Genomic DNA, 14,983 nt, shown 5'->3' on the forward strand with positions numbered 1-14,983 from the left:
GGACGCAAATCTGCACTGTACCTTTTCCGTCTTCCGCCTACGGAAGATCCCCAGGGCACATGCCTCCCATGTGTCCACCTCTGTGAGATGAACCGTCGCCCCTAGCACCTGATGGACCTTACCCCAAAAAGATTGGATTATGGGACAGTCCCAAAACATGTGTTTGAAGTTCGCCTCAGGTATGTGGGACCTGGGGCAGGTGAAATGCGTATCCGGGTAGAATCGGTGAAACCGATGTGGCGTTAAGTATGCACAATGCAGGATGTTATTGGATGTTTTTGAAGCGTGCGTTTCGCGAAAACTTTTTGGGGTATTCCAAAGCCTTCTCCCATTCCTTGTCATTATCTCATCCTCCCACCTCTGCGTAGGGTGTGCTAAGGGGTCGTGATCAGTTCCCTTATCGCCCTGTAATGCCACGTGACCAAGTGCCTGCCCACCCCCGTCCCAACACTGGTGGGCGCTATTTACTAACCGCCTATATACCAGAAATTGTCACAGAGGGAGACTGTGGTTGTCCATCATTTGGGCGTATGTTTTCATTTGCCCATTTTCAAACAAGGATTCCACCTCCGTCACCTCACACTCTCTCCAAATCCTGAGGGCTCCTGAGGTATAATAGCTCTCCTGAAGCAGAAAAACCGACTAGGGGAAGCAACAGAGAGTAGAGGGGATGACCCTTTGACTTATGATGTATGCGCATCATACATTTGTGAGCAATCAATACTTGAAGGGGGGTGTGTACGCGATGGCCTGGTACCTGGCATCAACAGCCTCCGAATAACCGGGAGAGATATCCGGCCCTCATCAGTATATGTTTCCTCCACTTGCCGTTCCGCTGTCCAATGAGACAACCATTGAAGTTGCGCTGCCAGGAAAGAGGCCTCAAAGGAGGGGGCCCCCAAACCCCCTTGCGTGGTGGGCAGGTAGAGGGTTTGCATGGCTACTCTGTGCCTGCCGCCCGCCCATATTAAAGTCGCAAGCAATGTTTCTAATTCCCAAAAGAAGAAGCGAGGCAGTATCACTGGAATATTAGCGAAGGAATATAACAGCCTAGGAACCATAATTATCTTTGCCAGGGCCACACGTCAAGGGTAAGGTTTTCCAAAAGGAAACTGCCGCTCGTAGCCCAGCTAATGTTTCGCGGTGGTTCCCTTCATACAGGTTCTCGGGTATATGGTACAGTCTCACCCCCAAATATCGGGGTGCCGCTACGCTCCACCCAAGTGTCTGGGGTCCTATCCTTATCACCGAGGGGGCTAGATGAGGGCTAAGAGGAAGGACCGTTGATTTGTCCCAGTTGACTTTAAGTCCTGAGACTTCTGCAAAGCTTTGTAAGATTACCCAGATCGGCGATGTTGCTCCTAGTGTCATTCATGCCACTCTCCCATCCGAGTGCCTATCTCTGCTAACCAACCCTACGTACTGAATAGTGCACGTGCCCACCCCTGGGGAAATTAAGAAATAAGAAATCAGGGAGGGGGTAATGAGGATCGTCGGCAAACATTCCCAACTAACATTCCCAACTAACAGGGCATATCACTCGATGGAGATACATCCAAACTGCACATAATGGGCCAACTCTAGCTTGTTCCGTAGGGGGAAGATGTTGTCGGCCACAGCCTGCCACCATCGCTGCCGCAGCCCGCTCCTGGTCTACGTAGTGATGGTGCCTAATCATTTTCCGTTCAGTTGCAGCCTTCCTTTGCAGCCCCGTAGCCAGCCCGGCCTTCGGGCCCAACTAGATCAGGATAGGTCGCCGGGGTACCCCTTTAACTCGGACCCAGTATCCATTGTGTCGGGGGGCATGTGGGGCCCAAAGAGCACCCCCCCGGAAGCATGCTGTGTCAAACTGGGGGTATCAAATCAGGGTGTCCGCTGTCTGAGGAGTCACTATCGGTGGTGTCACTGAGCCATCTCCCATAGTATTCCCGTCCTCTTCCGACATGAAGATGTGCGGGCCTCTCTCGCCATCCGAGCTGTCTCCCGGGGGCCCCAACTTTACGACCGCTTGAAGTGCCCTCCGTCGTTCTGCGATGATTTGCGTAAGGTCTGGAGAGTTTTTATTAGAGGAGTCTGAACGTGAGCTAAACTGAGTAAGCGTGAATTTTTTCTGCTGACGACGTCGGCGGCCCGATGACTCTGAAGGCTGCACCTTCTGGGATTGTTCAAGCCAGAGAGATGTTGTTCGATTCAGTTACTAGCTTCCGCGGGGTCTGAAAAGAAATGTGTGGTCCCATCATGCATGATCTAGCGGCGGGCCGGAAAGAGGAGTGTGTATTGAACATTCTTCTGGCGCAGAGTGCGTTTGACTGCCAGGAGGGTGGATCTCTGCTGCTGGACCGCCCGTGAGTCATCTGGGAATGGCGTAACTTGCTTGTCTTCCACTCGGATTATGCTGTGACGTCTTGCTGCTCGAAGGATGGCATCCCTATCTTGAAAGTGGAGCAGTTTTAGGAGGATTGGACGGGGTGGCGACCCTGGAGGCGGCCTGCAGGCTGGTACACGATGTGCTCTTTCAATAGAGAAAAATAGGGTCAAGTCTTTAGCCGATGTGAACTTCGCGATCCATGTTGCCACGTACCTGAGAGGGTCAGTCCCTTCCACTCCTTCCAGAAATTAATGATGTGGATATTGCTTCTTCAGGATCGCCCCTCCAAGTCATCTGTTCCGGTCTCCAGGATCTTCACCTGCGCCTGCAGGTCTTACAGGGTGTCGTGTTGTTGTTGTAATTGCGGTTCCATGGAGTGCAGCGCTTGTTCCCCCTGTTTTACTTTGTCTGCGAGCTTCCTGTGGTCGTCTCGGAGCAGATTAAGGTCCGTGGCTAGCTCTACAAACTTCTGTTCCATGGTTACTCGCGATTGCTCAATTGCCTCCAAGAATTCGTCTAGTTTGCGCGACATTGAATCTGGGCCCGTGGGCTCCCCTCATGGCTGCGTGTTGGTAGGCGTCGGGGATATTGCTCTCGGGGGCCTCGGAGTCTGTGTAGAGCCCATTGCTCGTGGTCGCCCCATGGCAGTCAAGGCTTGAGCTGGAAGCCACCAGTGGTCTTCTGCGTGTCTCTTAGTTACCTGCCGTCTGTATACTCGAGGCTCGACCAGGCCCCCGTGGTATTCCAGGTGATCTTCCGCTCCTAGTTCGACAGTGTATCCTTGAGGCCGCCCAGGGACGCACCGGCTACTTCCTCTTGTCTTCCGGCCTGTATCTTGGTATGGCCACTGGGAAGGCGCGGGAGATCCACTCCCCCCTCCGGTTCTGCGCCTGCTGTAGTCCGTGGGAGCCCACTGGCAAGCCGGGCACTCAGCCTCGTCATCCCTATTTTCTGATCTCAGTTCTCCCTGGCTCTATATAGAGGCTTCCAGGGCGTGTGGCCTCGCGCCCCCCGCACAAGCCCCTCCAGAAGCGGGGGTCCGCCCCCCAGTATGATGGTTCCAGGCCGCCGCAGTGATCTCTGTCGCCGTCCTTCTGCTCTCCACCCAGGGCCGGCACCCCCTTCTGGCTCAATGGGGATGTAGGCTATTGCCAGTGGTGTAGTCTGTCTGCAGCCCGGGTGAGTCTATTAGTCCATCCCTATTCAGGCTGCAAATGCTTTCCCCAGTGCCGTCTTGTATCACCAGTCAGACAGGGGAGGCCATGGCTATGGATTGGACAAGGGTGACAGCTGTGGCTATGGCTATCTCGTCGGGTCCCCCCGCAGCGCACCTCGAGACCTAGCGCCGTGCCGGGGGAGGGGGTGTGTTCCCGCTGCGGGGCTTCGTGTCGGCTCTCTGTTCTCGATGGTCGGGGCCCCCCGCACGCAGCCTGCGGCATCTGGGAGCCCATAGACAGCCCCCGCAGTGCCCTCACCTGACCCCCTCTGCTCTCCTCTTGATAAGGAGCCACCGGGTCGCTTGCCCCAGGTCCTGCGTCCCGGCTCGGCCAGTCTCCCTCGGCAGTCTCCTCGCGGCCTCAGAATCGTTCAGGGCCAGCCAGCCACCGCCATTTTGTGGCCGCAACCCCCTCGGAGCCACCAGCGCCGCCTCGAATACCTCCGCAGCCGCTCTCTTCCACCGCCACCAGGTCCCGTGACAGGAACACCACCGGGCCCTGGTGGTCTCCCCAGCAGGCTCACTCCACCGCTCTGGCTCGAATCGCGGGATCACTCAGAGCCCGCCGGGCGCCACCATTTTGTTGTCGTGGCCGCGACCTCTGCGGGGCCTCCGGCATCGTCGCAAGCCCCTCTGCATATATGTCGTCCGGCTTTTCAGATGCACCCCGCTATCATCTGGGGCTCGGTTGCTGCTCCCTGCATGCAACAGTGTCGTTAAGGCATAATTGCTGTCGAAATTGCGGGCAGCGGAGCATTACAGAAATGCTGCCGCCATCTTGGCCTGCTTGATCACACCCCCACTGCCATCACTTGTTGTTAATCATCGAGTAACAAATAAAACAAGGATGTGCTAGTGGAAAGTCATTAGTGTTTATTTTTACTAAGTTGCTGCATGCCTTTCTTTCGTCTATTTAGCTTCAACAGCTTGATAATTCAGCAGACTAACACATATGCCACAGGGATATGTGTATAGACCAAGGCCTTCAGGCCACATCCTGGTGGGCCTAGTCAAGCCTTGGAGGATGACACAATGTGAACCATAGTAAACAACACCCATTATTAGTGCTTAGAAGCCATTGTGTTTGAAGAATGTGAGCTATAAGTTCACCTATTGTTACTCATTACTAGTTGAACTAGGCAGCCAGACGGGGAGAGGCACATTATCTTGACCTGCTTGGAATGCTACAATGGCAACAAAGGGGTATCTCCAAGGGAGCTGAGAGTACAGTGTCACGTGTGCCTCCTGTATTTGAGTCTTTTGATGGTCATGGCCTAACATTTAGCACTGGGTACCAAGTCAGCTGGAGTAAAGGATATAGCGGAAGAGCATTACATCCACCTCAGATGTCACCATTCTTCAGTGTGTTGCTCCATTTCCTTCCCTTCCAAGCCGACTGCGCCTCAGAAGGCCGCTCTGCACCCGTCTTTGTCAACTTGCCTTTCTTCAGCACTCAGCACTCCTCAGGACAGTGTTCGCCGCTATCTCTTGGCAGAGTGTCTCTTCTACCGTATAATAATAATGAAAACTTCTTTTTTATATAGCGCTTCGTTCCTCGCATGTTTCCAAGCGCTGTAAATAACACTTCTCGCTGCGGTGCTTACCATTCGATCTTGTCAGATTTCCTCACCTACCTCACAATTGCCAAATATGGTGCTGATAGATTCCCCTCCTGCGTCATGTGCTCCAGCATTGTGCTTGGGCTACGTCACCAGATACCCCCTTGCCCATCCCCCGCCTTCCCTTTCCACAGTGATCACCGTCTCTTCATTCTACTGAGTATGGTTAGGTGTGTGTTACCTCGTCCGACCTCCTGGTTCTTGGAGGCAGCGCTCAGTGTTCACTCTCCTGGGATCCCTTCTACCTCACCATCCCTTCTACCTCACCATTCCCAGGGCAGGGCTCAGCCTCCACCCTCGCCAGATTTCCTGAAAAGCAGGGTGAGCTGGTGTGGGCCACTCTCACCAATCAGCTGCCAAAACCATTATTTTGCTCCGAATACTAAAAAGAATAAATAACTGCGAGACAGCCATAGCATGCACTGAAAGGTAACGATACATTGCACCCCAGAAAATAAACAACATAAGGGACGGATCTGTATGCTCTATTCTAACAGTGATAAAGAAACTCCAGGAACAACAAACGGATTCCCAGCCAGTAAAGAGTGTAATTTAGTAAAGGAAACACTATCTCAGGCAGTGGACAGCTTAACTGACTAAACAAACACGCTGTATCTCTAACAGGAAAACACCTGTGTAAATGACACAGTGTATCACATACAGAAAACCAACTAAACTGTGTAAATGACACACTGTATCTCCAACAGTAAAACATCTAAACGATGTAAAAGACACACTGAATCACATACAGAAAACCAACTAAACTGTTTAAATGACACAGTGTATCTCCAACACTAAAAAACCTAACCTAACTGTGTAAATAGCACACTGCATCTCCAACAGTAAACCACCTAAACGGTGTAAATGACACACTGTATATCCAACAGTAAAACACCTAACTGTATAAATGACGCACGGTATCTCCAACAGTAAAACACCGAACTGTGTAAATGACACACAGTATCGCCAACAGTAAAACACATAAGTGTGTAAATGACACATCGTAACTCCAAGAGTAAAACACATAAGTGTGTAAATGACACGCTGTATCTCCAACAGTAAAACACCTGACTGTGTAAATGGCACACTGTATCTCCAACAGTAAAACACCTGTGTAAATGACACACTGTATCTCCAACAGTAAAACATCCCACTTTGTAAATGGCATACTGTATCTCCAACAGCAAAATGCCTAACTGTGCAAATGGCAAACTATCTCAAACAGTAAAATACCTGTGTAAATGACACGCTGCGTCTCCAACCGTAAAACACCTCTGTAAATGACACACTGTATCTCCAACAGTAAAACACCTAACTCTGTAAATGACACACTGTATCTCCAACAGTAAAACACATAAGTGTGTAAATAACACACTGTATCTCCAACAGTAAAAACACCTAACTGTGTAAATGGCACACTGTTTCTCTAACAGTAGAACACCTAACTGTATAAATGGCAAACTGTATCTCCAACAGTAAAACACCTAACTGTGTAAATGGCACACTGTTTCTCTAACAGTTAAACACCTAACTGGGTAAATGACACACAGCATCTCCAACAGTAAAACACCTAAGGGTGTAAATGACACACAGTATCTCAAACAGTAAAACACCCAACTAATTACTCCATGAAGGTAGATTTAAATTGCATGCAGAATTCCATATAACAATGAAATAGTTTTGCTGCACCCCAGACTCAGCTGTAGATGTTATGTGATTAGAGTAGGAGAGTAGGGTCTGCTTCCTATGGTTACCCCCACTTTTTTCTGTGATTCTCTGGTTTTTTAACTTTAGTCTGGCTGTGGCCCTGCTAATCAGGCCCACGGCCCAGCTGTTCTCTGTCTAAATTGATACCATATACTTTAGGTACATACCAGATTGGTTACTGTGTCACCCTTGTGAGCCCCTGTATAGTGTACCCTAGGTACCCAGGGCATAGGTGCACCCTAGGCCTACCAGGGGCTGCAGCATTTATTGTGCCACCCCTGGTTTGCCTTCCAAACTGACACCACAGGTCTGTTCATACAGCCTGGGTAATGTGGTGTAATCACCCCTTACTTATATATAGTATACCTATATCTATATACATATATAGACACATATACACCTATAAGTCACTCATATGGCAGGCCTTGACAATCCTGGAGGCAGAGTGCTTGGTTTTATGTGAGAGGGTGCCCTAGCATGAGCTAAGCCCCTCTGCAGTTTTCAGAACCATCTCCTTATAGCTGTTCTATGATATAGCCATACCATATACTCTTAAGTGCATTATAATCCTCGCGGTTAATGCTAATTTTGGTTTGGCTTTATCAAAACATGTCGTGTACGGTGTCAAACACTTTGGAATACTACCCCCCGCCAGTTACTGGTAAACCCAGTTAAAGTTAAACAGAGCCTCAGCATCACAAAATGGATGCTGCTGCCAAAGACACGAGTCTGCCCTCCTGCTGCTGGACGAAACTCCGGACAATAGGTTTCCTGTCCAGGGAGGTGCTGGCACCTCCCCAGACAGGCTTTTGTGTATTGGGGCAGGGAGGGCTGCATTCAGTGAATGCTTTCCAGACACTGCCTGGGGCACACTAGGTGCTTCATGCATTTCCCAGTTCAAACCGGTTGCTGGGGCACTCTGCCCCAGCTCTGGCGCGAAACTGGACAAAGGGAAAGGGGTGTAACCACCCCCTTCCGAGGTCCACACATAGGAGGGACCTTAAAGGTAGTCCAGCCCCTAAACTTAGTATAAGTAAAGGAACCCAGTCACTAGGACTTTAGATTACCCTGGATGAAACTCTGAAACATAAATCCTGGACCTTCGACATTCCATTTCGACTATAAGACGGAAGACATCTCCATTGTGGTCAAGGAGTGACCACCCTGTTCAAACAGGCACTAACAGCAACTTTGCCAGTCTGCATTTTCGAGGCTCCCACCGGATCCCGAAGAATCTGCGACACAGGACATGGACTTCCAGACATCTGTGATGCCGTCCTTCGCTCATAGCAAAGCTGGGACCCGTGGTGGACACGAGAGACGTGGGACCAGAACTCCTGGACATCCTGCATTTTGCAAGCTGCACGCACTTCATGAGGTATCTCGAAGTTGTGCATTGGGGTGTTTGAAGCCCCAGACCCAAGCAACATTTGCACTGAAGTTCAGAGGCCCCCATTTCACGAGTGTCCGGTGGGCCTCGCTTTTGCATTTTAGCTTGACGCGTCTTTGTGGTTCTTAGTCCGTTAGCTAGTGAGCCCCCCGAAGACTTTCCTCTAATCTAACTTGCTTTCCTGGTTGCTCCAGGCTTGCTCCAGCTTCCCTACAAAAGGGAAGCACCACAGACCTTGCTGGTCTGCACCCAAGCCAATCTTGACATCCTGCGTGGGTTGCATTTTCCAAGGCTTGTTGGGTCCAATCTGGATACCGACACTGCAGTCAACTAGATCCTTTACGGGACAGCTAGAATTCAGCTCCTGGTTGTTGTCGACACCTCCTGGTCCTCTTGGCTGCAGAGACAAACTTCACCTTTTCACCTGAAATCACCCGACATCTGGTGGCATCTTCCTATCGCCGCCCTGGTCACTGACAAGTGACCCAGACACTGTCTCCTCTGCTTTCAGGTTCTTTAGATCTTTGATCCACCCTTGGATCCACCCAGACACTTTTCCTCTGGTCGCCTGAGGCACTTCTTTGCAGCTCTCCATTGAAATCGACGACGAGACCCGACACCAAAAGACACCTATGCACCCGGCTTCCGTGGGTGAGGTAACACGAGTACTCTGATAGACACTAGGAGGGCCAATACCCTCGAGACTATGTCTAAAAGGGGTCCATCTTAGTCCATTCGGAAGTATCCTTAAATTGTAAAATTGTAACTTGTTTGTTTCCCATAGAAAGTCAATGGTAATCCGTGGCTATGTTTAGTCACTGCACGCGTCTCCCATGGGCCTCCTACTTCCTAACCTTTGGTTGTTTAGAGTAGCCCCAGAGATTCCACAGGCCCCAGGCCTGCTTTCTAATACTCACGTGGTTCTTATACCACTAGTTTGTGAGGCCCCTAGGGCAAAACGTATAGTGTGCAACTTATCGTATGCTAATTAAGTAACTTGTATTGTAAGTTTACCTCTGACCTCATAAAGAGTGAAGAGGGGTTGTGTTTAGAGTAAATACATATATATTTGATATATACCTTGTGTGATGTGCTTTCATTTAGTACTCAAGGGATTATAATTGGTAAAACAACTTGTTTAATGCGCTCTCTGAAGTCTTAGCCTGATGACTGCTGGTCCATGCTACCACTAGGATAGCTTTCTATAAGGTTGACTTTACAACCACCATCAATAAAGGTCGATTAGACTGGTGCAAGATGCCCACTAGAACTAGTGGACATCATATGCCAGGCTAACTTCTCACAATTAGTACATTGAGTCTGCTCAACCCTGAACAGTCATCTATAAACTGACTCACTTAATATTATAACACCAAGTACAAAAGAGTGGATATATATGTATGCCTTTATGAATGAACGGTGTACTTAGGACTAAATATTATTTGACGTGGAGGGCAGCAGGGAAATTTGAGGTTGCATGGATGCAATGTGACTGGTGAGAACTTATTGTAATAGCAACCTGAGATCTGAAAACTAGCCCAAAGACTATGGAAACATCCAGGCAGACAGGCTAATGAGTATCTGCATTATTTACAACGTTAGCCTGAGACCAAGTGACTGTAGTGATTAACACAGATTTGCATATTAATTTGTTTAACCACATAACAGTCAGGAGTCAAATCATGTGACTCGTTTAGGTTTTGAAAGTCTCTCCCTTGAACTTTCTTTCTGATGCTGGAAGTGGCTCTGCTCTGCATGTACCATCCCCAGATTCTGACTGCCCCCTGTGTACTTGCTTTATACATAATGTATCTTTTACAGCTGGAGCACTACGCACCCAAGTTCAGAGCGTCATACACCAGAACTTATGTCCTGTTACAGAGGCGGCTCGCATAGTGCATTCTGCAGGGCAGTGAGGCAGGGAGGTACAGGGTGGGTAGTAAACTCAGACATACAATGGAATGCAGGAATGTAATAATTACTTTCCTCCGTTCTGTCGTATGTCCGAGTTTACTACACCCCCCCCCCCCACCCTGACCCTCCCCCAGCCCGCCCGCAGCACGCCCTATGAGAGCTGCCACTGGTCTGTTGTGCATCCAGACTTCATAGAATCCTGCCCCAAGCAGGGCTGAACTGGGAAGAAAAAAAAAACAGCCTTGTGACAAATCTTCAAATTAGCCATGTTCCCTTCATCTTCGCTCTTTCATCTCTCTCTTTCTTTCCCCTCTCTCTTTTCTGAAGGCCCTCACACCGCCTGCTGGACCAAGAGAAGCTGGACAAAGTAACAGAGGTGCCAGCAGTGGCTCCATAAGTCCCCTGGTCCTGCACTCTAAACAAGCATGTAACACTCAACTCTGTGAAGCCTGTGACATGCCATTTCCCTCTCTCTGCAACTCAGACCACCACCTTCCAGCTCATCTACCAGCCTCAAGGGCAGTACAAGGACTTCATTGATAAATACTCAGATCTTCTGTTCACCACTTCATCCATCTGGCATGCCCACACCACCTGCTTGGGTGACTTCAATTTCCCAGACAACACAAGTGCCAAAATACCCAAAAGACACCAGCTTCAATCTAATAACTACACTCATCATGGTGCAGCATGTCACACACCCAACACACGTCAAAGGCCACATCCTCCAACTTGTCTTCTCAACATCACCAGTAATTTAGTGCAAACCACCTATAGCTCTGAATTGGACTGATCACTTTGCCATCCTATCTCAATGCATAGCATCCTATCAACAAATCAAGATCAACACAAAAGAGAAGACTACGCTTTCAGATCACATATAGACTTCTCCATAGACAATCTAATGGTTGATTTATTTCTCACCCAATCAACTCTACGTCAAAGCCAATACCCTCTAAACAACATAAGCAATGTTTTGGAAAGCTGCATGAACATTCACTCCCCCATTCCAACACAAAAGTGCAAGTTAAAGCCTTCATCACCCTGGTACCCTAAAGATCTTGCTGACAAAAAACTATCCATTCGCAGACAGGAAAAGAAAAAGAAGAAAAACAGAATTCCTGAGGACCTCTCGACACTGAAGTGAAGTCCCACTGTTCAACACGCAGACAGATCATCACATCAGCCAAAGTTAAGTACTCTATACCTAAACCATCAATGAAGTCAAGAAACAGAATGCTGTTAAAGACAATCATGCACTGAAAAACCTGCTGAACCCACCTATAACTCACACCACAAAAAATTGAAGTATAATCCAACTCTTCTTCACTGAAAAAATTCAGAAGATCCGAAAACTCACCAACATCACCAAGCCTGCTTTATTTCTTACACCTGTCCTTTTCCGTGTAGAATCCTGCAAAGGCAAGCTTTCAAAGCCCTATCACTACCAGATAGCTCTAAAATACTAAATTCCATTAAAGCCATTTCTTTTGAAGATGGCGTCTTACCATCGTCCTTCATCAAAGGTCTCCCTGGGCATGCTTGCTTGCCCTAAAATTGCCATTATCAATGCCTCCCTCACTCAAGGCATCTCACCGGTAGTTCACAAGATAGGCCAGATCCTCGGACTCCTAAAAAACCTACTTAGAATACGCTTGACTCCGATAACGTTGCCAACAATTGGCCCATCACTCACATGCAATTCATTGGCAAGAACATCGAAAAAGCAGTATATGTTCAACTCCAAAATCACGTCTGTGCTAACCAGCTCCGGAATAATTACCAGTCTGGCCTCAGTTCATGCTAGAGCATGGAGACTGCAACCTTACATATAGTAGGTGATGCCCTCTTGACCACATGTAAAGAGGACTACTACCTCCTGATATTGCTGGACCTCTCAGCTGTCTTCCCACTCTCCTATGCACCCTGGAGTCTCCAAAGGAATTCACTGGCAAATGTCCTTCACTGGTTCTCCTCCAACCTTCCCAACTGACATCAGTATGTTCACATGGACACCCCAGGTCACAAAAGAATCCTAGCCCCTGTGGACTTCCAGAAAGCGACTTCAGAACTGCTGATCAAGCCCTCATACTCTTTCATTGGGAGGGTGGTAGTGCCCTACTCCAAGTCTGCGAGACCCCACAATGGCATCCCTTAGCGGAATCATAAATGCCACAAGATGTTTCATCTAGGGCTTGAGGAAATACGATCATGTCACCTCCAACCTGATGGAACTCCATTCCCCCAACCCCTTTGCCGGTCCACACTATCTTCAAATTCAGCTGATTAATCTCTAAAGTTATCATGTACAGCACTCCACTTATCTTGCAGACAAGCTCCCCATCTCTAATGGATCTTGGCACAGCTATAACCTGGCCACCATCAGACTGCAGACTATGAAGTGTATAAAAAGAAGAGAAAAAAAAACAAAGGCAACAGGCCATCTATGCACCCATGATCTGGAACAATATCCCTTCATCCAGCAAGACCACCCGAATGCTGCTCCACTTTAGGAAAGAATTGAGGGCACACCTCTTTAGAGAACACTACATTACAATGCATTAACAGCCCACATACCAGCTGCCTCTCCTATCACTCCTCAACTTTACACTTGCATTTTACCCTCTACCCCACTCCATTGGCTTTTGACTGAGTTTGCACTATAGAAATTCAACATACAAACATACTTACTGTTCTTTGTCCACCAAAACCAATATGAGCTACACACCTAAACTGCAATGCATCATAAACCTAAAACACACGGAAAGTGCAGTGCATCATACACCCAAACCACTAGGATATACCTAAACTAGTGTATCGCACACAAGTTACCGTGTTTACCACTCAACTCAAACTACAGTGAAGCAACTAGCAACACTGTGGTGTATCATACTGGTATATATATATATATAGCATTTTCCATAAGCCTTGCAAGATCTAAAGCTACTCACACACCTAACAGCAGTCTGGTGCCATGCAAACTACAGGGCATCACACACCCAAATCGTTGTGCCACTACACCTAAAGTACTGTGCACTGTGCAATCATAGTACTGATCATGACGATGTGGTGAAATACTGATAGTAAGTTATGCACAACACAAATGCTAAATAACAGAATAACGCTTCCAAAATACAGTGCACTCTATCACATATCCACATCACTGCACCAACGTGTAGTGCATCTCACACCAGGCTAGGGTACAGTGCAAGTCTCATTCCCATCCCGACTCCGCCCCTTCTGATGCACCTGTGGGATGGGGAACAGGGCAACGCATCCGCTGACATGCTCCCCCACCACACAGCACTGAGACAACCTACCATGTACTTCTGCTTTCAAAAGGATAATTAAAGACCACGTCATCTGCCGTGCATGACACAACATTGCATTTGTACATGGTACTGTGGCTTGGGTGTTGGGGGCAGGGTTGGCTTTCTTCAGCAAAGACAAAACACGCAGAGCTGCGGGCATCTGTGCAATAATGCTCTCTACATCAGCGGGCACGAGGTGAGCTTCTACCAGTCCCCATGTGTGCAATAATGCCCCCACTATCACCAGATGTCATCGGGCACATATCTATTCCCACCCCAGCTGTGCAGCGCTGCCTCCGCCGTCAGCCCCAGAAGGCAGAAGCCCCTCCCCGTCTGTGCCATGCAAGATCCTCTCAATGCCAGGGCTCATAAGACAGACGGACACGGCCTGACCTCGAGAGTGCAGTAAACTCTCCGTGGCAAAGACGCGGCATGTGTCTCACTCTGACCGACCGACGGCCTGGGCTCGTCCCCGCCTGTCACCGCTGCCGGAGCCCCGCTGCAATCACTGCAGAGGGCGCAGGTGCAGCGCCAGGTGAGCTCGTCTGACGGGTGTGCCCCGCCCAGGTGACACTGCCCCCACCCCCATGCATGCATATGCTGCGCTCCCTCCACCGCCCCCGGACTCCCCCGGCCCCAGCCCCAGGTGCGCCCCTCGCCCCCGCGCCTCTGCCTCCACTCACTCCGCGTATCCCGTGCTCCAGGGCAGCCGCCGGCTCTCCTTCAGGATCAGGATGGGTCTGGCGATGTGGTCCGCCGAGCACTCAATCTCGTCGGCCGACAGCCCCAGGAAGGCGGGCCGGACGTAGGGGAACCTGGCGGGCAGGTCGGAGCCTCCGGAGCCGAGCTCGGCGCCGCCCGGGCCGCTGGCAGCCATCACGCCGCCCATGAACGAGGCCACGGCGGAGCGCAGCCGGGTCAGCATGGTCCGGGGGCCCCGGCACTTCCGGGAGCGGGCAGCCGCCACCGGAGCCGCTTCATGGGGAGCGGGAGGTGCGCTCCGGGCTGCACAGGTCCACCCAGTGCGCGAGCAGGAGCCGGGATCATGTGATCCGCAGCATCACCGGCCTGGGATCTGCCCAAGCCCAGCCCGCGCTCCCTCCCTGCTCGCTGTCACTTCTTGCGGTCATTCCTCCCCCGACTGTCATCCCGCGGTGTCATTCCTGCTCTGTCATCTTTTCTTCCCCTCCTCCCGCCTCTCTTCCACAGCCTCACGCCTTCTGTGCCCTCCCAGTCGTATGCCAGCGCATTCTTCTCCAGCCTCTTCCACTGCCTTTACTCCAGGCCATACTCTCATTTCGATCCAATCTCAAATCTTGCTTGTCATTCCCCCACTTCCATAAAAATTAGCAATTTCTTCCCAGCCTGCTGCATTCACATTTTTTAATTTGCTTCAATCTCTCACATCCCGTCCCCACTTAATTATCTGGCATTTCATTCAAGCCCCATAAATTGGTA

At 49.8% G+C, this 14,983-nt stretch overlaps 1 protein-coding gene across 1 annotated transcript in view; it reads right to left on the bottom strand.

Annotated features, from left to right (window-relative positions):
- The window catches only part of PPM1H (protein phosphatase, Mg2+/Mn2+ dependent 1H), a 601,142-nt gene extending 586,444 nt beyond the window's left edge, over positions 1–14,698 (bottom strand). Inside the window, exon 1 of the mRNA XM_078675682.1 lies at positions 14,209–14,698. Coding sequence (XP_078531808.1) covers positions 14,209–14,450 — 242 coding nt within the window. The 5' untranslated portion in view covers positions 14,451–14,698. The remainder of the gene's footprint in view (positions 1–14,208) is intronic.
- Between the last annotated feature and the right edge of the window lie 285 nt (positions 14,699–14,983).

This window comes from Lissotriton helveticus, chromosome 1_1, assembly GCF_964261635.1.
Source record: "Lissotriton helveticus chromosome 1_1, aLisHel1.1, whole genome shotgun sequence".
Taxonomy (NCBI): Eukaryota; Metazoa; Chordata; class Amphibia; order Caudata; family Salamandridae; genus Lissotriton; species Lissotriton helveticus.